The 23,993-nt window shown below is 39.1% G+C and overlaps 1 protein-coding gene across 2 annotated transcripts in view; it reads right to left on the minus strand.

The window, feature by feature from the left end:
• GFRA1 (GDNF family receptor alpha 1) overlaps positions 1 to 23,993 on the minus strand; it is a 130,751-nt gene that overhangs the window by 13,886 nt on the left and 92,872 nt on the right. For both annotated transcript variants that reach the window (XM_069020111.1, XM_069020112.1), the window contains exons 5-7: positions 17,962 to 18,071; positions 12,766 to 12,900; positions 9,543 to 9,721 (exon numbers count right to left, since the gene is read on the minus strand). In XM_069020111.1, the coding sequence (XP_068876212.1) occupies positions 9,543 to 9,721; positions 12,766 to 12,900; positions 17,962 to 18,071 (424 nt within the window). The remainder of the gene's footprint in view (positions 1 to 9,542; positions 9,722 to 12,765; positions 12,901 to 17,961; positions 18,072 to 23,993) is intronic.

The raw sequence follows: 23,993 nt of genomic DNA on the forward strand, positions 1-23,993 counted from the left end.
ATGTTAGTTTCTGGGTTGCACAGAAATATCAAAGTATGATGTGCTTGTATGTAAGGGGTAATGGATAATTACAGTGTACACTTAAGGATAATTGAAATACATACAACTGTGGAGCTACTCCCTTTTTACGAGTGTATAAACAAAAGCAGAATTTGATTAGGTCGTGTGATTGCCTCCTTAAAATCAAATGACTTTATATGCATAAACATACTTCAGGTACTTGGGTTTGCTGTTGGCAGAGGAAGGCAATGAATCCTCCTTAATCAAGGATAAGGAAGCAGGGTTGATTCAGACATTTTACCCAAATCAAAATGCAGACTTCAATCTCAGCTGGACCCCAGTATGGCCACCACCCCCGCTTTGCCTTTCCCCCCTGTGCCTTTTAGGGCAGCCCAGCCAGTGATGGCATGGAAAGTACTCCAGGACCATAAAGGCTCAACATCCCTCCAGCTCAGTGGTGCAGATTTTCATGGTTTTTTTCCCCTTAATCTGCATTTAGCCATTAAATCATTAGAGGGAATACACAAAAATAATATAAATAAATTTCATAGCAGATTAAGCCTATGAGGCTGTTGAGTGTCCAAACATTACAGAATGGATCTGAAAGAAGAAAGGACAAAACAACCCAAACCAAAAGAAAAGAAAACAAACAAACAAACCACACAACAAGGAAAAACAACAAAAATAAACCAAGCAAACAAAAACAGACAGGAAAAGGATCTAATGAAGACTAATGGCTAACTGGAAGTGAGGTTTCAGAGATGGTGTAGATATGCCAGTGAACATAAGACCATGAACTCTAATCAACACTTTTCTGTAGGATTAGACAAAATACAATCAAACATTTGTCCCAAAAAAGAGCACAGGTTTGCTGTGCTCTAAGGAATAGATAGCTCATCTATGGAAATAACCTGCTGATCATTAAGAAAGTGTCCAACAGCTCTGTAACAATCAGACTTCAAGAGCCATCAAGGGTGACAGTAAATGAGAAAATTATAGCACAATCTGAATGGAGTTTCCATCTCTGAGCTCATCTCTACCCACTCATATACCCGAGGACGCACAGAAATACCAGGGAACAACACTTTTGGGAAACGACTCTGGGGCAGACAGCCCCACACCCCTACTCCAGGATCTAGGACCATTTCTCCCACCTGAGGATTTCAGGGAACATAACTAGAGATGAGGCAAACCCCTTGACCCTGCATCAGGACTGTGCACAACTCATCAGGATCCCTCCCCGTTAGTGAGCCTTCTCCCCCAGGGAACGAGGAGATTGTACAACAAATTGCTACCCTGCTCTCCTAAATTGTCACCCCCTCTACACCATCCCCCTCCAAGTGGGAGAAGGCAGGTAATTCATAGAACTGCATGCATCTGGGACTAAAATGCTTCACTATCCAGAATTATTCAGCCTCCACGCTGTCATTTGTCCTAAGCCGTCACGCTACAAAACAAAACCGTCAATACCACTTCAATAAAAGTGTTTAAAAGGACATTTCAATTATAGAAGTCTGGTGAAATCCTTCTGCTTGCCTAGGAAAGAACAATTCTTTGCAAAAATGGCAGAATTGATAAAGATTTTATTTGTTAAATTTTGATATATTCTGGCAACTGCTGAGCTATTTTCATACCTTAGCAAGAAACATCTCTTTATTGACAACTGTATTCATTATCTGATATAGCACCAGCCTTTTACTTTGGTTTTCCTCATGAATCTCTGTGGATATATTTTTTTGAGGATAACCTAGTGCATTAACACAGTTTGTAACAGTAAAATATTTATTGTTTCTAAAGCACAATGTGGTTTTCAGAAAAAATAAAGGCTATAAGGTGATAGCTGCACTAAAGTTAACAGCAATTCACTAGGTTTTTAAGGCCAAGAGTATCTTTTCATTATGAGTTTCTGGAATAACTAGTATGATGGGATTTTGGTGTATAATAAGGACTCCTTGAAAGCTATTCCTGTTTAAAAAAAAAAGTGTTCAAGATTTCAAGGCTTCTACTCTTGATTTCAAGGCTTCTACTCCTGATTTCTTTTCCATTAGAAACCTAGTGGCACAATCCCTTTTGCCTACTTGCTTTGCATCAGGGTCAGCCTGCTGGCATAGCCAGAGCTACTTTCACTCCAGCAAGTACAGATGGGAGCAGAGACATGACTAAAACCTAATATTTGCTAATAGCAAACAATATGTCTTAAACAAAGCGCTTTGTCAGGTCCCATAAAGGCACAATATATTCTGAACTCTGCTTCCAAAGACAATATGATGAAACATGTAGCATTGCAATGCAATGACCCAGAATTTTTATTGGTAGTAGTTAGGCCTTAAAATTAATTTATATTACTGTACTCCTTTTTATGGCTGTTTTTTTCAGACTGTAGTGAGCTATCTGTTTTAAAAGGGAAATACATGATGGACTAGGTATTTGATTGAGAACTAGAGTTGGCTGACGTTAGGAATACCTTTAATATGATGAAGAACCACATAAAGTAATAACAAGGGCTATGAACAGTTTGATTTGGCTTATCTGATGTGATCCAATTTTCTGATTCTGGTTTATTCTAGCACTTTTGCATTTTTGTGGTATTTTTATAAGAGGATGCTCATGTGAAACATAGAATCGACTGTGGCTTAGGGGAACACTGCAAATGCAAATCTGCTTTTAGTACCAATAATTTGCAAAATTTTTTCTGAGGATAGAAACTATAATCTGTCCATAGAAATTTCAATTTTCTGTAAAGGTGTGCAGTGCCTTTTCATAAAGCTGTATTTTTGTAAGTCATTAAATTGGTTTTTAGTAACCTCATACTCATTTTCAATTGAACAATTATTAAACTATAAAACAAAATTGCACAATTCCTAAAACTGTAGTCTGGAGTTTTACAGTCTGCTATAAAGTGCTGCATTATTATAATACACCAAAGATGCTCAGACTATTACAACTTTTTTTTTTAAATGAACCATAAAAAATTTTATCATTGATGAAATAATTCTAAAGTATTGTGCTCTTCAACAGTATACAAGCACAATATTTTGGTCTCATGAAAAGCATGCTAATCACAAAACCACAATCTAAACTCTAATTCTAATATGCAACATAAACCATGTCACTTTCTTTCAGTAATAGGAGTTTATTACACTCAACTTCAAACATTAAAAATCAGAGTATTGATCATTAAATATAAGGTCCAGTCTTACAGAGAGATCTTCATGCCAAAGAGACTGAGTGTTACGCAGTGTAATAACTGGTGATAACAACAGAGATGTGATGACTTTCCTGTTGTGAAGTTTTAGCCTGTATTTCACTCCACAAATCACGACTGATCTTGCAAGGGGGCCTGATGTTCAACTCAGAAGTTCAACCAAGCCTGGTAAATGAGAACAATTTTCTCCTGACTACTGATGGCTGATGTGTCATAGCAACACTGACGGTGATATGATACATCTGCACTATCGGGTTTGATCCTTGGCTACATCCTCACACTGTTCCTCTCTGTTCAAAAGGGAGGCAAAGGACTCCCTGTACTTAGAAATTAATCAGCTGTATGAATCACGTCTATAACTTCAGCAGGATTTCAACAAGCTTGAAAACAACCTGTCTTGTGTGGGGCTGAAATTCTTTGGCAAAGACGGTGAAGAGCCCAAGCGCATCCTTGCTCCAAGTGGGAACACCAACACAACCGTACCATGAATACACACACGGGTATGTGTACATTCCCTGCAAACCAGCCTGTGCCACTGGGATCTGCTGTTTGCACAGCGAAGCAGCTGGGTGGGGGCTACCTTCCTGCCTAAGAACACCAAGATTTCCACACAGAGTGAAAACCCCAACATGTCTCTCACTCATGGTCCCGTCACCTTCTCTGGATCTTGGACACATGCAAGAACTGTGCAGTAAATGACTGCAGTCTCAGGGAATTGTATGTCCATACTTTTTGAGGACCCACTCCAGCATGGTGGTGAAGAAACCAAGGATTAACCTCCTGAAACCAATGCCAATGAAATCAACTGTCAAAATAGTATCTGTTGTGGCAAAACAGAATTTCATTTAGTGCTCCCCAAATTATAAGGTTAAAGATGAAACTTTAAGTTAACCCTGGCCATGAGATTTTAATCTATACACACAAAGCACTCAAGACTTCTTTAGGTAAAAGGGAATTGCCACTAAGGCAAATTAAACGCCGCTTTTTTTCAGGCAGAGAAGCTGCCAATGGGTGCTCTCTAAATCACTTGTACCAGCCGGCTGATCCCATTATGTCAGCTAATCCTGGAAATACAGGAGGTAGATTTAAATCTTTTCATACAAAACATTAAGTCTTTTTTTTTTTTTTCTTTTCTTTTGGTTCTGGCACAGCATTGAGAATTTTATATTGCTGTCCATCTTTTGCCCCAGGCTGTATCTTTCTGTGTAGTTGCAATGCCCAGAGGAAGAGGTCCAAGCATGACTTTTCCAAGGGACAGAGCAGGCAGGGCATTTGAAAGAAAGTGCTTCTTTATCACAAACAGTAAAAGTTCACGGGCTGTGTGAAGGGATGGGGAAAAGAAGGTGCCAGGTGCATGGGTGAGTTATTATTGGTGCTCAGGGGATAAAACAAGTTCCCTTTGTCTCTACCCCAGTGCTCCTTCTCAGCAGTTGTGCCATTCCCTCACCTACACACTGCCTGTGCTTCCAGCTTATGTTCACCCACCGCCCAATTACCAGTCCATGGAGATCCATACCTGCTGTGTCCTGATCCTCAGAATGCTACACTGGAGCTTTTAACCCTCTCCAAACATCTACATAATGCTTTAGAATAATGATATTTAGCACATGGGAAGCAACATTAAGCAGTTATAGAGGGTACTTAAACCACCAGATTAGCAACTCCCTGCCCAGTGCTGGAGGTCTGCACAGACAGATCTACATGGGAAAACAGAGCCATTTTCAGCCCGAGTCATGTTTAAATCCTGCTCTCCTCAGAGTACTGTGAGCCCTCTCTCCTGGTTTTGTCCTAAGATTCACCATTATAAATATTTTTTAAAAATCACAAGTATTATGTGTATTTGTGGAAGAATGGCTTGCAATATGACCTGCTGACTTCGGTGGGGGAAGGCATGCAGACAGTCAATGTGATTGATAAAGAAAGCTTCGTTTATTGGCAATACAGAGGCACTTATATAGTGTGAAAGTATATGCTTATCAGTTCTTTAATTGGTTTAAACTTACGAAAGCACATTCTTACTTCTACATAATTGGGTTAGATAAAAGGCTACATTTGGCAAGCTTCTATTATTTATGTTTTGACTTGAGAGATCAAAGATCTTCCTCCCTTCTCATGGTCAGTACATCTTATCAGCACAGTACTGTACCTCCTTAAAACTCCCTTTTGGTTCTCAGGCCTGTTTCTCATGCAGGCTTTTTCTCATGTAGGCTTTTTCTCATGCAGGCCTTTGCTTGTACAGTTCTGTTATTGATTTGTACCCTTTATCAGTGATCCATGTCCCTATCCTCTAACCATTCTCTGACAATGACCGACATGTGCTATAAACACTCACTAATCTTACACACAAATAGAAAGAACTGACCTATTTAAGGATCTAGATTTCTCTATTCCCATGTTCCCCACAAAATGTTTGATACTTTCAATTTCTGTCTCATGGTTTTTAAATTCTGCTGCTGAGAGCACAACAAACTTTTACATACTGGACTTGTCTTTAGTCCAAAGGACCATGTAGCTCAGTTACACTGCTACATTCTTCAAAAGCACAAAAACCCTAAATTCTCTTTGAACGCTGAAAATTCAAAGCAAGAGCAAGACATAATAAACACAGGAAAACAAAGTATAGAGCTAGCTAGCAAGATTTTGATGCATACATTTACTTAAATGTCCTTAACCATCTTGACTTCTACAATTTTTGTCATTTGCAAACCATCCTTTAAAATATTACAGAAAACCCAGTGTGAAACTCTTAGTTTTTTATTTATCTCTGCGATGACCCAGGAACAACTGGTCTAATCTAGTCTAATCCATCACTTGAGGTTCATTGCATTATCATCCTTCAGGTCTATCCATCCCTCCCAAATGCAAAAGCAGCCTTTTTTTGAAGAATACATGGTGTGAGTACACATCCAAACTCATTCTTTCGTCCCTTTCAAATAATCCAACATGATGGTTCAGGCAGTGTGGGCAGAACATGAGACTGAAAGACCAGAACCCTTTTTTGACTGGCATACTGAATGCAAGTTATGGCTGAAAATGAAAGATTAACATCTATGTCAGTTAAACAGGAAACACTGGAGTGAAGCTACCAGGAAAAAAGGTACAGTTGGCAATCACTTAATAAAATCTGCATGTGTAAGGTACATGCTGTTGGCATTCATCTTCCCTTTGTTCACAATATTTGATGTTACTTTTAAGTGGTGCTGAAGATCCTTTGCAGGATGTCAAGCACCTCAAATATACTTAAATTTAACATTTTGTGTAAAACTAACTATTTACTCTCTGTGTTTAGCAAACTTTGTTAGCAGTCAGGTTTGTAAAAAGAGTTTAGAAGATTCTTGACAAAATTAAGCATCTTCCTGGCAAAGATGGAATGCTGATTTATTGAGGGACAGAAAAAAAGAGTATATTACACAATCAGTGCATATGTAAACATAAAGAAAACATATATCAAAAATAAACATTTTGCTGTATCAATTTGAAATGAGAAAATACCCCATAATATGAGAAATGAAAATTCTCATAGCAATGGTTAAGTTGAAGTGAAGAACAACTTCTAAACAAAATCACTACAAGAAACATTATTTTAAAGTCCAAATCTTCAACAGGTTTTTGAGATAAATACTGAGCACACATAAACAAAGAGTATCTCACATTTTCTTTAAGCATTCACCACCTTTCCAATTCCCAGCTTTGCTTGTGCAGAGGACTATGGCACAGCAACAAAACCATCAGTGCACTCTTGCTCTTCTATGACCATTTTGAACAAGTCAGGAAGAGATGTATCAAAAATTGCTCAGTCAGTGACGCTCTTGGCAGATTGGGTTAGTGCCCTGTATTTTACAGCCCCTGGAGGTTGGGGTTTGCTCATTTCTATGGCATATTATACTAATCAATCACTTCCTGCTCTTTCTTCCTGCATTGTATTTTTTAAACCCACTAACTAGAACATGCAGCCCTGTTGCATCTCAATGACCATTTCCTTAGCCCCTCTCTGCCACTGTCTTTTTGTGCTGAGACTGATGCTTGTAATTTGACTTTTCACAGCGTTTAGGCTATACTGCCTTTTAGAAACCTTTCAGCTCAGCTGCTAAGCACATAAAAAAGCTTTTGGCTGCACTAGTTTGTGTTTTGAAAATACTACAGAGGCATATTTTCATGAGAGGAGAGACTTGGAATGAATACCCTTCTCGAAGTGCAATATGAAAACCAGTTCTTTTATAAAATTTGCATTAGGGTTTAAGTGTCACATGCAAAGTGGCACCATACTGTCCAAAAAACATAGGTTTCTTTTTTAAAAATTGTGGGCTTGTTTTGGCTCTGTTCATAAATCACTTTTTGAAAAATGCTTTAAAATATTAGAGCTTTGTTCTTTGTGTTTCAGTTCTGAGAGAAGGAAGCAGTAAGCATAGAATATTGTACTTCACAGGAATAAAACTGCTTGATTTACATAACTTCAGCGACCTTTTAGTGCAGACCTTATCTATAGTTTCTACCAAACAGCAGAGATCATTTATTTAAAGGAACCTCTTTTCCCTACAGACCTTTACTTCTTGTGCCAAGTACATCAGGAGGGTACACTTGGAGTCATAGCATAGTTTTAAACCACAGCTGATAAACTCATGTGAGATGTGACTTCAAAATGCCAGAGTAACAGGAGCAAGGACAGGAAAGAATTTAAGTCATTTTCAAAATACAGGAACATCTATTCAGGCTTAAGGAGCATTTGGAAATTGAAGTGAATCCAATGGGATTTGTGATCACTTGCCATTTCTTCAGTTCTCTATTTATCTATTTATTTTGTGTACTTTGGTAGCATCTGGAGGCCTTGCTCTACAGGGGGCTGTACAAACACTGAAGGAAAATGTGATCTCTCCCATAATACAAGTTTTTAATATAACATGAAGTGACTCAATAATATCCCATCAAGGTCCTTTTCTAAATGCAAGAGATTCCAAGTTTTGTGTTAAAAAGCCTGTGTTTCTTTCAGCATATTCTATTTGGTTAAATGACTATTGCAAATAGCAATATATGCCTCCAACTATCTCTCTTACCAATAATTTACAAAGCTTAAATAATAGTGAATGCACAGGTATGAAATACAGAATTAAAAAAAAACCAGAAGGACCTAAACTCAGTACCATCTATCATTAACCCCCTATACTTTGTGACTTTGTAATGTCCCTAATGTTGATTCAGATACAATTTTCCAATGCAAAATAAATGCAGGAACTGGAAAAGGATGAAGGAGAGAGAGTAGTGCAGGAAAAATTAAGAAGCAAAATATATCTCTGAGAAATAAAAAGTTTCTAGCTCAGTGCACATGGAAATTTTGATACAGCTTAAGATGAAGAAAACAAAATTAATTTTTTTATAGGGAAGTGAAAAATCAATGCTTTAACAGTGGAAAGCCAGAAATCCAGAAAAAATTATCTTGATATCAGCTGAGACCTTGAAGTTTGGACACTTACATTTGTGTCACATAGCAATTTTCCGTCTGTAAAGACAAAAATAAACAGGACAAGCTGATCTATCCCTGCCTGACCTAATCTTGCATTTAAACCACCAGGAATTTTTATAGCTTCTAATCTGGCCTAAGGTTGTTTTCATTTTACATTTCCTGCTACCTCTTTCCTGCCTTGATTTTGCTGTTGTCTCCTGCCCAAGTCCTTCAATCTTTCAAAGAGTTGCAAAAACTGTCTTCAGCAAGTGATGAGCCTCTAAATCCAAAATCAATGATCCCCTATCAATAGCCTAATTTAAGTGTCAAAGAAAATCGCTACAGCCACTGGCCAAAATCACATCATGACCTTGACCCCAGTTCTAGAAAGTGCCTGATTCAAAATAGTTTTATCTTTGCCCAGCTTCTTCACCATGTAGTTTGTAGCACCACATGTTCTCTAATATCCAGATCTACTCAGCCAAAAAACCTTCTTGAGTTTAATGCCAATAACATAAGAAAGAAGGCAGCAGGACATGCTAGCTCACATTAAGGGTTCCCTCTGTATTTGGATTACTCAGGGGATTAAATTAATCTGACATATCCTGGCAGGATGTGGAGAGTGCCACATTCATATTCAAACCTGTGATAAGAAATTAAATACCATCCCCTGTTTCTGAGTCAGCAACTGGCAGTAAAGTCCACTTTGAGATATGCAAATTTCTCATTTAAAATAAGAGTGCCTGATATCTCACGATATATGCAGCTTTTAACTACACCATGGGAATAAACAGATATTCCAGTTTAGGCAGGCATCTACTTAGGCAGTGGGAGACTACTCTACAGGTATCTATGAAAAACTTTCATTTTTGCACAACAACAACTACAAAACTCTCTTACCTGCAGGTTTGCACATGCTGGTGAATCATTGTGGGAGGGTATTTCATTGTTGGTGGTCTCTGACCCTGTGTTTTTGAGTCTGGAAGCTGTCGTAGTTGTGGCTGTAGTGGTCTGTACTGGTAAGATTGGCTGCCAGACATTCACATCAGTGCCATTGCCAAAGGCCTGAATTGCATTTTCTGTGAAAATAAATTACAGGCAATTTTCTATTTCTAAAAAAAAAAGGCAAAAAGCAGAACTGAGTTGTTTTTTATTACCATTATAATAATTATTACATTTAAAATATGTATTTACAGAAACTCAATTTTATGCTGAAAAATGTGTTTTATTTTTGAACTGATTAGAAACACGACCTGAAAATCTGGGGTCACGTAATTCTGTGGTGCAGCCTCTTCTTTGTAACACTTCCAGTAATTCTTGACAGAAGCTTTAGGACTTACCATAATCATATTTGTTACCATCCAAAGGACTCAAAAATTTACTTTCAAGATTTAAAATATGGTTTGAATGTCACATCCTAATTCAGGCAGGTAATGTTATATAGCAAACTAAAAACAGAGAAGAGGATAAATATTTATTTCTACAGCTTGGTGTAGTAAAACTAATATGCCTACAACTACAAAATAGTTTAACTAAGGCAATCTTTTCCTTACCATTTTCAATCAAAATCTGCATAATTGGGTGAGGGAAACATGGTTAAACTAAAACTTTAGAATATAAAAGTTAAAAAGCTTATCACAGTTTCACAGGATTAAAGACTGTGTTTACAGCAAGAGTAAATTGGTTGGAGTTTTTTATAAACAAATAGAAAAACAGTTCTTAATCAGGTCTTTGGGGATTCAACAAGGATTTGGGGATTTCTTATTTCAAATTCTTTGTACAAGAAATCAAACAATTTCACTGGGGACTAACAAGTGGAAGTTATTAACACTTCTCAGTGGCATTCCTTGCCTTATAAAATAATTTACATGTAATTTTCTTCTGAAAAAGATGTATTTTATTCTGATATTAGTTCTTAGAACTCCAGCATGCAAAGAAAACTTGTAAAAAGCACCAGAATGAGCTGCATTAAGGGAGACAAAGGGGGAAGACGGATATGATAAGTTTTCTTGTGTTTCCCTGAATAAGGCAATATAAAAAGCAGTTATTTCCTAAATTCACAGTAACTCTTTGTTTCCACTGTTGCAAGAAGGGTCACAGAAATACCTGCAATCCTTCCAGTTTTCAAAGTAACAACTGGCCTTTGAAATTAGTCTTCTTCAGTTATTTCATACAATCATACTCGATGATCCTTATGAGTCTCTTCCAACTTGAGATATTCTATGACAGAATCACAGAATTGTTTGGGTTGAAAGGACCTTTCAAGGTCCTCTCGTCCAACTGCCCTGTAATGAGCAACTTCAACTTGACCATTAGTGTAAATGCCCCAAATAACAGGTTTATTTTCCTTTCTGTAGGGGAAATACACGTTAGTAAAACAGACTAGCAAGAAATTCCTAGTTTCTTCCCATCATAGAAAAAGACGTTTTTGTGTTGTTTAAAAGAAGTGGGAAGGATTTTAATGACATTTTCTCCAGGCAGTGGAAGGCCCACTAATGAAAATAAAATTTTCTAAAAACTGCCCTTCTATGTGAAAGACAAAGCTTCATATAAAATCCAGAAACAGCTTTAATTTCTTCCTGGAGAAGACATATCTTGCAGCTTGGATGACATAATTTGTCTCACAGTAACCTCCAATGTCTTTGATTTGTCTTCATTAATGCTTTTGTACTGATGGCAAAAGAAAGGACAAGGAATCGCTCTGTCTTTATGTTCTAAAAGGAACCTGTAACACTCTAGAAATGATTACATTCACAAATGAATAAAATCTGAGGTATTGCAATAGATATAAATGGCAGCCTCCATTATGCTTGAAGAAGGTGTGATGGCATATTGTTAAATTTTACCCCTTGTAGTTTTGAACTCTTTTCTCTTTTTCTTTTGTTAAATGATCTTGCGTAATTGATTTGTTCTTCCAAAGCTTAATAAATAGTGTATCACAGAGCAACTCAGGTTTTTGTGCACAAAACTCCCTGTGCCTTCACTACAATGCTGCCTCTTGAGAATCTACCAATGGGGATTTTCAGACTCTCTACTAAAATACTGAACACTGTATTAGCATCAGCTCAAGTCTGTAGGGCTGGATGGGCCAGTCTGGATCACTGAGTTAATTTACTGTTTTTGAGAAAAGCAGTGATGTCTGCTTCTTTGCATAAGCTGATGAAATATGACTTTTAAAACCACTTTTACCCTCAAAACTCCTGCTGGAAGCCTATTTCTTAACTTTAGTCTGATGGTTAAAAATTTTTCAATTTTGAGCCTAAATATGTACAGCCAATATCTGCATTTTTGATCTTATGCCAACGCTGTCCTGCAGGTGAAGCAAGCCCTTCCCCTCCCTGGGCTTGCCCCTCTAATGCAATTTCAGAGGACAATCACGTATCCTTTCAACTTCTGTTCTGCTAGACTAGGGAAGCCAAGCTCTTTCGGTCTCCTCATCTATCTGAAATTAAAACTCTGATGCACACTCCACATCATCCAATTATGCTGCTCCAGGCAGACAGGAAATTTGAAAAGAGAACCTGCCAAAATTGACTCCACTGAGCCATTCTGAAATTTATAATCGTCCCTAATTTGGAAGTGAGTCCGACAGGAAAAAAAAAATCAATAATTTAACAAAATCTTTACAATAGTTACTATCCAAGCTTGTGTTAAAACCAGGCATCTGAGATCAAATATCCTAAAAAAAAGGAAGTTGGCTGTAAATTGCAAGCACAATCCAATTTATACTTACTTACAGCAAATCCTTCATATCCTAAACTACATGTCTTTTTTATATAAAGTTCTTAAATTATACAGAAACCCCTCAGGTGCTGTAATTTCGTGATAAAGATGCTGCCTGACTGTTAGGGTCCAAATATGACCTGTGATGTAAACCTATTTCAGTACCATACAACTTTGGCTTTTGATTTTTTTCCCAAGAGCTTCTCATGTTTGCAATCCTGGCCATAAACCACAGTATCAGGCACACTTGCTCGTTCTTTTAATTTTTACACCTACAACAGAACCACGCTCAACAAAGTGCAAAGTGATGGCCTTGATGTATCGTAACACACTTAAGCAGTAAAGGAATTATAGAAAACATCCTGAAACACATTAAAAGACAATCTAATTTTCTACTCACTAAGGCATATGTTGTCCTTGAAGAAATTCAGGAATTTCCGGCATTCTTCTATGTCGTTGCCGCTGTTGCTGCAGTCGCACCACGGGGCCACGCTGAGGCTGCTGGAGTCGATGTAGTTTGGTGTCATCACGGTGCCTGTCAACAGAGTGAAGCACAGCACTGTGAGCAACCTTTGCACTGGAACATTCCTTCCACCCTAAGATGGCACACAGCCCTTGTTAAGTGGGCTGGATTCACAACACAGACCCACAGCAGGGCTCTGACCTCCGGATTTAACAGTTCCTGGCTGCTCTCACCCTCTGACACCCAGCCCTGTGCCATATTTCACACCCTCTGTGGTTTGAATGCAATCACTTTCGGGACTGTAACATGAATCACACATTAAAGACACGTTTCTTCCCTCCAAAAAGGATTCCCACAGAGAGCTGCATCAGCAGAACTGACAGGTAGAAAACCGTGGCAGAAGGAGGGATGGGTTGGGAGAGGGTGAGCACCTCTTTAAAGGGCTTTGCTGCCAAATCAAACACATGTGGACTGTATCCTTAAAGCTGCACTTAAAACTGATTTTCCTTCCTTGCTTGTGTTTTTTCTGGTTTTAATTCTAGCTGAAAATAAATAGCAGAGACCAGGTACCCAGACCTGTGCTTCCTCCTCAAGTCTGCAGCCAGACTGAAAAACCATTTCTGAAATGCATGATCGAGGAGAATGCTGGTCATGCTGAGGGGAGCCCTACTATGTCTTGGAGCATGGTTAACCCCAGGGTGCTCATGAGGGACCTGCCAGCAGCCTGGGTTATGGTGATGAACAGAGCAAAAACCAGCAAGCATGAAAAGGTACAGCAGATTCCCTGCAGGTAATAAATTACTATTAATCCTGATATCTCACTACTTCTTCAGTACAGTGATTATTTCCTAAACATTGTCAACAGCTTTCCAACCACAGGGTGATTCTAACTGCTACAAATTCTTGGGTAAATATTCTCCTATTTATATGTCAACTCAAGGCAACCAAGAATGAAATGAAACCAAAGAAGGCATTTTGTGTCCTAAAAGATGTACAGCAACTGTGCATTTCTCATCTGAATCAGGAAACTGTTTTATGATGAGCATTTGCTCAAGCCAGCAATCTCACTGAAGGCATCACCCCAGCAGGTCAGACATTTCAAGCTTTCCACAGGATTGAGAAGTTTGAATCTTTATTTTATTTGTCTGACCAAAAGGGAAAAATTAAATAAAAAGGGGAAGATATTCCAGATCTGAACAGCTGCCAGCTGCTTCAGGGAACATGTTCCTCACTTGATAATCTGCAATTCTAGGACAGGTCATATATCTTAAGGAAATGTGATCACATCTCCTCAAAACTGACATCAAAGTAGTCATTAAGAAGATGGAAGAGATGAAGGACAAATGTTAGAGACCCGAAGTGTACACTAGGAGAGAAAATTTGGCGCATAGGTCCGGGGTCCAAGAATCTGCAATAATAGATGGGAAGGGGCTATCAAACTCCAAGCTAAAAAAAGAAACATTAGAAATAACACAAATCACAGAGTGATGTCTAATAGCCTTTCTGTCACCAGGCAGTGCTGGGAAATGAACAAATCAACATGCAAACTGCTTCATATGTGATGTGGGAGACAAAGGAGAACAGGCACTAGGGCTGGCCTGAGAAAGAAAGAAATGGATGTGAAAATGAATGTGGTCCCATTGTGAAATTCCCAAAAAGCATCTTTTGTCTTGTTTTGGGGTGTTCTTAAATTTGACTATAATCCCATACTTTTGTCTACTTGCAGCATTTAACAGATAGTTGGACTAATACTTGCTCAAATTCTACATGAGATTAGTACATGAGTAAACAGCATGGTTCAAATTTCCATTAAATGGAGGTAGAGAATTTAGTAAAATAGGCAAATATAATTTGCATTATTAATGAAAACTGGACAGTAGATAAATAAGAAGAGGAATGATATTAAATTAAAATAAAACACATTAAAATGTCTCTCCCTCATCCCTTTGATGGTTCAGAACACTATTTCAGCCTTGTAACATGATCTGAAAAGAAGTGAAAGAAACTGAGAATCAAGAGGATTTTGCAAATGGAAACAGTAGGCTGAAAAAACTTCTAATTAGAAAATGCTTAGTGAAGGGTTAAAAAACAAAAAGGTATTAAGGAAATTAAAAAGGTCACTGAGGTAAGACTGTCTTATCACAAAGAGGTAATAAGGTAATTAAAATGGGTTAAGACAGGGGTTAAAAGTGTAACAGATACCAAGGTACAATTAGGGTTGATGAATACAGGAAAGACAGGACAAGGAAAAGTGTGTACACAGCACACAAACTGTGCATCCAGCAAAAACAGAGTGGCTGAAAGAGCAGCTAGTAGAAAATCAGTCTGTCATTTAAACCTGGGGGCAGATGTGAACCCAAGCGGATTATATGCTTGCTTTCCTGGGGTGGATGTTCTTTTTTCCCTGCAATTGTGTGTGCCCTTCCCTTCCCCCCCTCCCCACTGGCTGGCATCTTGGAAATTCTGCTGATGGACACTAAGGGATCAGAGAAACCATGATGGCTGGCAGGAAAATAGGACATGTTTGGTTTTCTGAACTCTAGGTATCAAACAGCTGTGATGGTCTCAAAAGTCAGCAGTCAGACCTCCACATTTTAGACAAAAGCAGAGTTGGCCTGAACACAGCCAAGAGGTTGCTCAAATTAGGGTGAATTAATAAGTAGATGGATGGGGCATCTAAGAGAAGGGGTAAATGGCCAAAGTTTCTTTGGCCCAAAGCAACTCCAGCTTATTCACACAAACTCTCATGGAATTCCTGGGAATTCCAGGGGACTTGGATGGATTTTGTTCAAGACAAGGGAAAATGTGCCAGACAGTGAATGCTAAAGCAGATCTTGAAGTCAGCAGTTAGAGCAAACCTTAATTGATGTGGAAGTGCAGAAGGTCCAGATGCTGTAGCGAGGCTGTAACCGAAGCACTGACTCAAACATGGTTACCCCCAGCCTCCTTTTACATTTAATAATTTTTTATATTTTTCTGTTAATTAAAAATATGTATTCATTTATCCCTATACTACAAGGAGCCTAATGCAATGAATTGAAGTTTTCCAAATTCCTGTAAAGTGTACATATCTCTGATGCAAACATTAAAGCAGCCCCTACAGACCATTCTCCATTTAATTGATAAAGCATCTCATATGAAAACTGTGCCCAGCTCTATTTCCATTGAAGATTTTAGGTGGGATTCCACTAACTTCAGTGAAGTCAACTCTCATTTACATGCCTGTATATGAGGAGAGACTCATATCCACTATACCTTCCATAGAGAAGCCTCAATTTCCTGAACAAACTCTGTGGAGGTGCAATTTTTGCTACATTTAATGAAATGGCTGAACAAGATAATATTTTATTTTAATGACCAATATTTTATCTTAATTAAAAGGAGATCCTGAAGGTGTGATGGATGAATGGATCCGTAGCAGCTTCTTACCCACAATCTAACTCTTCTTCTTGTGTTTTATATCTACTAAGCAGACATTTGAAAGATTATACCTCTGATTTCTCCCTTACTCCACTTTCATATCAGATTGGTATCAGAAGCAGGAATTTACTGCTTCAGCACAAGAAACATTTTGGTAGTCTCTTGGTTTAAAAGAGTTAATACAAAGAAGTAAAATTCTTGTAGCACCAGTCAGTTCCTCTTTTGCATGTCTCTAGGGGCTAGCAGGAAGAAGAAAAATGTGTATTTCTCCCTTTGAAAACTAGATCTCCTTTTGATTTGAACTCCTTAGGCACCCATTCCACATTTCTGATGTGTGACAGCAGCATGGTCATCCCCACTAACACAAAAACTCCTCACAAGAGGAACTGGGTCATCTTTGGGGTTAAATTGAAAAATGAAACCGACAAAACTGCCAGCAAAATTCACGAGGTCCAGCAAGAACTTCTTGGCAGCTCTTACCCAGAAGTATCTGTTAGTAACAGCTACTCCTTGCCAGCAGCCAGACTTCTTAATCTCATTGACAAGATCAGATTTCAAGGCTATTCAATTCTCTGTTTCAGAGTCAAATGACAGTCTGTCATAACTGTTCAGATGTTATACCCTTTGCCTACCGTCTTAATCTCTTCAGCGGTAGAAGAATATCCTTTGAAGCCATCACATCTCATTTTACCCATTGCCACATGGACTTACCTCACTTGTTAGCTGCTAGAGTAATAAGAATGATAACAATAAGCCACTGAGTATAGCTTTCAGTCATTTTTCAGCAAACCCAACCTATTTTAGAAATATTTTCATTTCAATATCATCTCCAGAGACATTTATTTAACAGCAGGATCAGCTTCAGGGCCTCAGCTGGCACCTTCATGCCCAACAGAAGGGGATATTACTGCACTGTGGCAGGTGCAGGCTGTAAGCTTAAAAACATCTTATCTGGTGGCCTTTCAAATTTGTTTGTTTCAGAGTTTTGACATTCACTTATTATTTATGGCCCAACTATGATATTTCTACAACACCTTCAGCTTCTTGACATGTTATCTCTCTTTCAGGAATCAAATACAGAGCATGGCATGTGGAATCTGGCTTCCATAAAGGCATCCTTGTGCCTGTTGACACTCAGGAAAGTGACAACAAACAAAAAATAACTACGTTGGGGAGGGAAGAGGATTTCAGATTTGGTCTCAGGTCATCTCATTGACAGGCACTTCTGAAAAACACTGTGGACAAGAGTGGACAGAGGGATATCATGGAAAAAATAGCAGTTGGAATTGATAAAAGGCTGGATTGTTCTATTGTTACATACCTCAAATTCAGGTATCTTTCTCTGAAGGTGTTTATCCCAACCTGTGATGACAGCTGCAAAATCAACCAAGCTGCACTTCCACTTGTTAACTTCCTACTCCTCTGTCCTACATTCAACCATCTTAATAAGCTTTACTTTTTTTAAGCTTGAATTTACTTCAAATTCAAGCACCTTTCTCTCCTTATCTTCCATCCTTAATTTTCTTGTAATGTACAAACTTACCCCAAGAATCTCTGTAAGGCTAAACAGGGCCAGTACATGTAGGTGGAGAAACTGGCCTAGTATCATATCACACAGTATTATATTCCAGTTTTTCTTTCACATGGGCCTTCAAAATGCAGTTTGGGATTTTTTTCTCAGGAGCAAGCCTCCACCCTTCCCTGCCCTCTTACCAATAAGCCCCGAGTAAGCGAGAAGGCAGTCAGCATAGTTCTCCTTCAGACAACTACTAACAGAGCGTGACTCAGGCTGGCAGTTTGTGAAGAAATCTGCAAGGCGAGATCTGCAACAGGAAGAAAAATGTGTATCTTTAAAAATCAAGCCTGAAGGCATTCTTACCGTTTACACTCTCTATTTTTGGACAAGGCTTAATATTCTTTAACTTAAATGCATATTGGACACATTTCAGCCATTGCGAGTCTCTTTCTAACATGCATCTCTTTCCAGAATCTATTTTTGAAGTCGGAACAAAAAAGTGTAAGAAAACAGTAAAAAAGGAACAGAACAACAGGGAAATGCCTGCCCTTTACTAAAAGAAATGTTCTGCATTTTCATGCCAGGAAAAAAAAGACAAAGAGTTATTTTATCATATGAGGAGTCATTTTGCCTGGATCTGAACTCTAACTGGAGTCTTTTATCCAGAACACAGTGTCTCCTGTTTTACTGATTACACAAAACTGTATGTTTGTGCTCACAGAGTAAGCAAGACTCATTGCAAGACTTGAAGCAGGACCTGCTTTGGTGCTGCCCTGAGTTTCCAGAGAGTGGGCTCACCCCTGCTCTGGACTGGCCTGCAGGAGCAGCTGGCTGAAGTGGGGCAGCAGGCAGGACCAGCTGGCATGGTCTCCTTGGCCCCCCAGAGCCACGGCACTGAGAATCTATTTGTTCTCATAAAATGTACATTCATCCAAAGTCCAGAGTATTGACTCCAGGGCTGAGAGGAAAGGAAAGTGTGCTCTGCACTGAGTGCTGCTGCTGAGTGGCCACATTATCTTCACTTACCTCATTCTGCCCATGACCAAGGAGGGGAGAGCACTGATTACATACAGGAGGTGCTTTAAGACCAGAGTGAAGCTGTATTGTGATCAACTGATCACTACTATGTTGGAAAATAAAAGGACTAAAACACACGGTCTCTTCTGGTTGTGATTTAAAGGCCACATAATGCTCCCATTCAGGTCTGTAATATTTGCGAGGCATTGATGAGGTGGGGCAAGGTCCCACATCCTACAGATGTTCCCCTGCTCAGCTTAGCCTTATAATCTTGGAGTAGTGACTTTTGTTTATTTACAAAGTGTTATTTAGACCTTTATCTGCATGGGAAAAAAAAAAAAAAAAATCACCTCCCTACTTCAATCTTCTCTTCTGTGAAATAGGTATAAAAACGTTCCTTTTCATCTGACAACCCACAGTAATGTCTCAGGATCAGATGCTTAATCTTTGCAAAGCCCTCTCAAAATCAGAATAGTACAATCCATGAATTTTCATCACTGCTCCAGCATTATGCAGGTTTGCAATATAAATGTGCTTTTTCAGTTTTGCAACAACCTCACAAAAGTTAGCAGAAACAAGTGATTTGCAAGTGATTTACTTTATTTGTTTACATGCTCCAGAGACTCATTATCTTTGTTTGCTTTATTGTTTTACCTACCCCGGAATGGGACTGGATACACATCATTAATTGACCTGAAAGTAACGATGGGCAAACATCAAAAGGTTCAGAGGCTTAGTTTGAGAAAGCATCCTATAAATAAACTCCATGCAACCTATACCTGAATTTATGGGAGCTGTTCTGATGGCCTTATTTCAGTTCCATCTCTCGCTAACTGTACTGACACCAGCAAATCCATGGTTGCCTTCAAGTCACAGTCAACTCTAAGCTTCTCATTCCCTCTCTTGCCTTATTTAACCACTTAACCTTGAGATGAAAATCTGTACCCACTTGCCTTTAATAGCTTTAAAAAGTCAAGCTCTCTACCGATCCTTCAGGATGCCCTATTGCCCTATGTGTATGTGTACATAAACTTCTAAATTTACATAAACCCCCTACTTAGCTGGTGAATATATACTGTACCTACCAGGAGACAGGCTGAGAAGAAATGGGTCTCAAGGTATGGGAAGAGATAAATAGCAGCACCATGAAGAAAATCTGGGAAAGGAAGCCCTCTGTCACTGCAGTGATTCCTCTCTCCGTCAGTAATTAAGATAGTGGCTCAAATCCAGCTTTTGGATCAATTGGGAACAAAGACAGTTGACAGTTTCAAAGGATTTTTCTAATTCTACTAATACCTGGATGAAGTCAGGTTCAGAACAGAATAGAGCCTATTACACCTATCTAGTATGAAAAACCTCTGTCATGTATATACAGACAAGGGCAAGCCTTCTGTATATACAGTATTCTTGCATTTCTAAAACAAAGTAGCTCCTCAGATCTAAATTTCATTACTTATGTGACCACAAATAAATCTTTTTGGCAATGGAATTATACAATCAGTGTCTCGATAATCATGAAAACACTTCTTGCAATCATTTCATTCTTCTTAAATGTCCAGCTCTCCCTTAGGTTATTAGATGCATTGGTCCAGAGATCATTTAATACATTCCTCTTCTCTAAATGTTTTTAAGGACTGATAACTATGGAATAACACCAGTCATTTACTACCCAGCCTGCTTAAAGAACTTATTTGTTGTTCCTAAAGGAGGTTAAAAATAGCTCTGCTGATCTCTTTTGCATACAGCTTGATTTCCATGTGAATTTCTGAAGAATTTTTTGCGGTCATAAAAAGTAATGATGTGACAACACAGCACATTTCAGTTTTCATAAGTCAAATATAGTTCAGATAGCTCTGGTCTGAGCATTACTGGACATTATCACACACCCCTTCCCTAGCGAGTCATCCAAACTTCACACAATCCAAGCTCTCACCCTCTCCTGAGCTGTTAACTTCACCTGATACTTATGTGGATTCATTTGCACAGGAGATAAATTTAAGGCCAGAAAATAAAACCAGAGACCTCCAATACTCCAATACTTTCAGTGCAGCTCTGCTGATTAACACCCACTGAAGATCTAGCCCGAAACATTTCCAGTCGACTGGCAGTGAGGAAAGTGTGCTCATCAGTGAACACCAAAACAGTGGTACTGCTATTTATCTAGAGAGAAAGACAAATTAGCCTAATGAGAACCATTAATCCTAAAGTATTGCACATGAATATTAAGAACTGTTTGGGTAAAAGAGACAATGCTTTTAGGCATGTGGAATCAGAGCAACCTGATAATAGCAGCCCTATAAAAAATATGCACACGGTGTTAACTTAGTGCTCCTTCAGCAGGAGGCAACTTGGTAGGCACTTCAGTAGGTGGCAAGTTGGGAGTTTCTAAGCCATGACTGAGCAGTTTTGTTATCTAGAGAACAAACAGAGCTTGCCACATGTACCTTCAAGTGTGCACAGTTTTACATGTGCAATGTATACAGACATATCTCACTGCTGGAGAGGGAAAGACAGGCAGTTTTATATTGTTCATATTGTTCATCATAGTTTTATATTGTTCATATGTTTATATTGTTCGTACCAGGACCACATTTAAAAGGAACTATTAATTTCTTTTTCTGTCACAAAATCCTCATTGTGCACAGCAGCATTTATGATTTCTTCCCTTTTCCTTGCATAAATAATGGGTACTACCCAGAAATCTTTCTCCCAGGAAGAGGAAGAAAGAAAAAAAAAAATCTCTTTGTAGGGCAGAAACCACACAAATTAAATTAGTCCTATCTCAGCCCTGGAAAACCTGCAGATGTTCTGAAGAGCTTACTTTAAATATTTTGTATACCACTAGCTGGAAAAATAAGAATAATCCCATAATCCCATAGGCAAATTCAAAGAAAATCTGCTCAAACAACAAACAGCCTTTCTGAAGAGAAAAAATCCCAAACCTGCTATTCTCTAATGCTTTGTATTAGTACCAGTAAAATAATTTGTAATAGTTAAAAATACAAAGGAAGCAAAGTTAATTTGCTTTCCCTATGATAGTGGCTCTTCAAATACTCAGCTGGATAAATCAAAACTTTCATATTTTGCTTACAAATAAGCTTTGTTAATAGCAGTATTGTATTTAATCTGCATATAATTTTTGAGGCAATTTAATTTTATATTAGCACAGCCTGTTGCATAGGCAACATTGATTAGGTTTTCACTACTTTTTATTCTCAAGGTTTTGTGAAAGTTCTTTGATGTCCTGAAGTTATCTTTGATATTTATCAGTGCTCCCTCTTTAAGGCTGGTCAATTCAGCTTTAGCATTGGTGTAATACTTAAAAGTATGATATAAATTGTGAAGTTGCAGAAAACTTTTATACTTTTTAGTTTGGATTGGGTGCAAATCATGGCCTATCAGAAAGCAACTCTCTGAGTCAGAATCCTCCCCAGGAAGTACCCACAATGCTGGGATGGCAGGTGTTGATTTCTTTTTTTCTCTCTGACTGTACTGTTGGTACACAAAGGCTGAGCCCCTGAGGAGAGAAATGTCTCCACCTTGCCTTGGCACTAGTGATGTTCAGACCAAGCAAGACACTGGACCCAGGTCTCCTGCTGGCTGCACACATACAAGCTGTGATGTCCAAGAGAGTGGTTACAACCACTCACCCTGGTGGGAATGCAGAGAGCGACGGCTGTCCTGTGCCACACCTCAGGGATGTCAGGTGAAGTCTGGGCATGCTCACTGCCACCTCTCCTTACATTGCTGCTTGTCTTTAGGCATCTATTTATAGCAGTAACATAAAGAGTACGTAAATGCCAGAGCTGAGAGACTGGGGTGACTACACTAATTAGTCAGAGCTGCTCTAGCGTCTAGACACCATTTGGCAGTGCAGTCACGTAAGGGAAGTGCTGCATCAATATTCAAAACAGAAAAGAAGTATAAATCCAGCACTGAAAAAAGCAAGACTAAGTCAATGAATGTGTGTCATAGTGATAAATGGCACCATTACAGAAAAAACAACAAGTCAAAACACTTGTTCTTCTTTTGTGGGGGTCTACTGCAGTGTCCTACTCTGGCTGCAAATTGCACCCATACACCTGGGGTGGTGCTGTTTCTGCTGGGATGCAAGAATGGCAAGGGGGGTTGGTGCGTGGCCAAACTAATGGCTTCATTGTTGGAGGAGCATTTCATTTTCCCTTTCATAAACAGTGAGAAAATGAGGCACAGGCCACATAAGTAAACTCTATCAACCAGTGGGACAAAAAAGCCTCAGAAGAGCTCCATAACGAGAGATGACTCTCCCTGCATAAAGTAGCTTTGATCCATCTTTTTTTTTCATTAAAGGACACTAGAGCTGTGTAATATTAATAAATCTCACACCTCCTTAGCTGTCTACACACACTACTGAGCACCTGTGAGCAACTACAAATTCTGACATTTTTATTTAAGAGGTCACTTTCCCATGTGTTTATTATAGGGCAACCCCACTAAATTTTTCCAACAAAAAGGTTGGTTTCTGTTTGGTTGCTACCCTCCTTCTCAAACAGTGACAGTGTCCAGGCTCTGAGAGCCCTTAGGATCCTGCCAACCCCTGGGGCTTCCCCCACCCAGTTTATGACCCAGGACCCCATTCAGCCCCTGCCCCAGTGGTCTTGTAGGACCTCAGTCTCTATCCCCCCCCGGCCCTAACAAGCCAGGTCTGCTACAGGGGATGTCCCAGTCTGTCCCCAGGGAGATGCCCCATGCCTGGGACTGCCCCGCTCCCGAGCCTGAAAGGCTCTGTCCTGCCCATCCCTGGAGTCCCCATGAGCCCCAGGAAGCCCCCACCCCACGCTGCACCCTGACACCTAGCTCAGCATTTGTACCTTTTGGGGAGTGGGAAGGGTAAAAAGCAAATTTCTGATGGCAAACCATTTGCCTCCCAAGACCTGAATACTGAAGGCAGTTTCTCGCACATGAGCTGATCCAAATCTTTTCCAACACTGGCAGAAACCATTACAGGATTTTAGACCCAAATACCATTTACTAACTGAAAGAATCTGTTTTTTATCAGGTTTTGCTGCTGTTTTATTATTTTAAATGACTGGAAGCCTAAACCCAAGCAAATATTTGATTCTGGATTCAATTATCTCTAAAAACTGTGTTGCTCATCTGGTATCAAAATATGGACAATCCCCAGTTATACAGAGGCAGCCTATTTGGATTGTGGGATAACTAGACACAGGAT

The sequence above is a fragment of the Aphelocoma coerulescens genome, chromosome 6 (assembly GCF_041296385.1).
Source record: "Aphelocoma coerulescens isolate FSJ_1873_10779 chromosome 6, UR_Acoe_1.0, whole genome shotgun sequence".
NCBI classification, from domain to species: domain Eukaryota; kingdom Metazoa; phylum Chordata; class Aves; order Passeriformes; family Corvidae; genus Aphelocoma; species Aphelocoma coerulescens.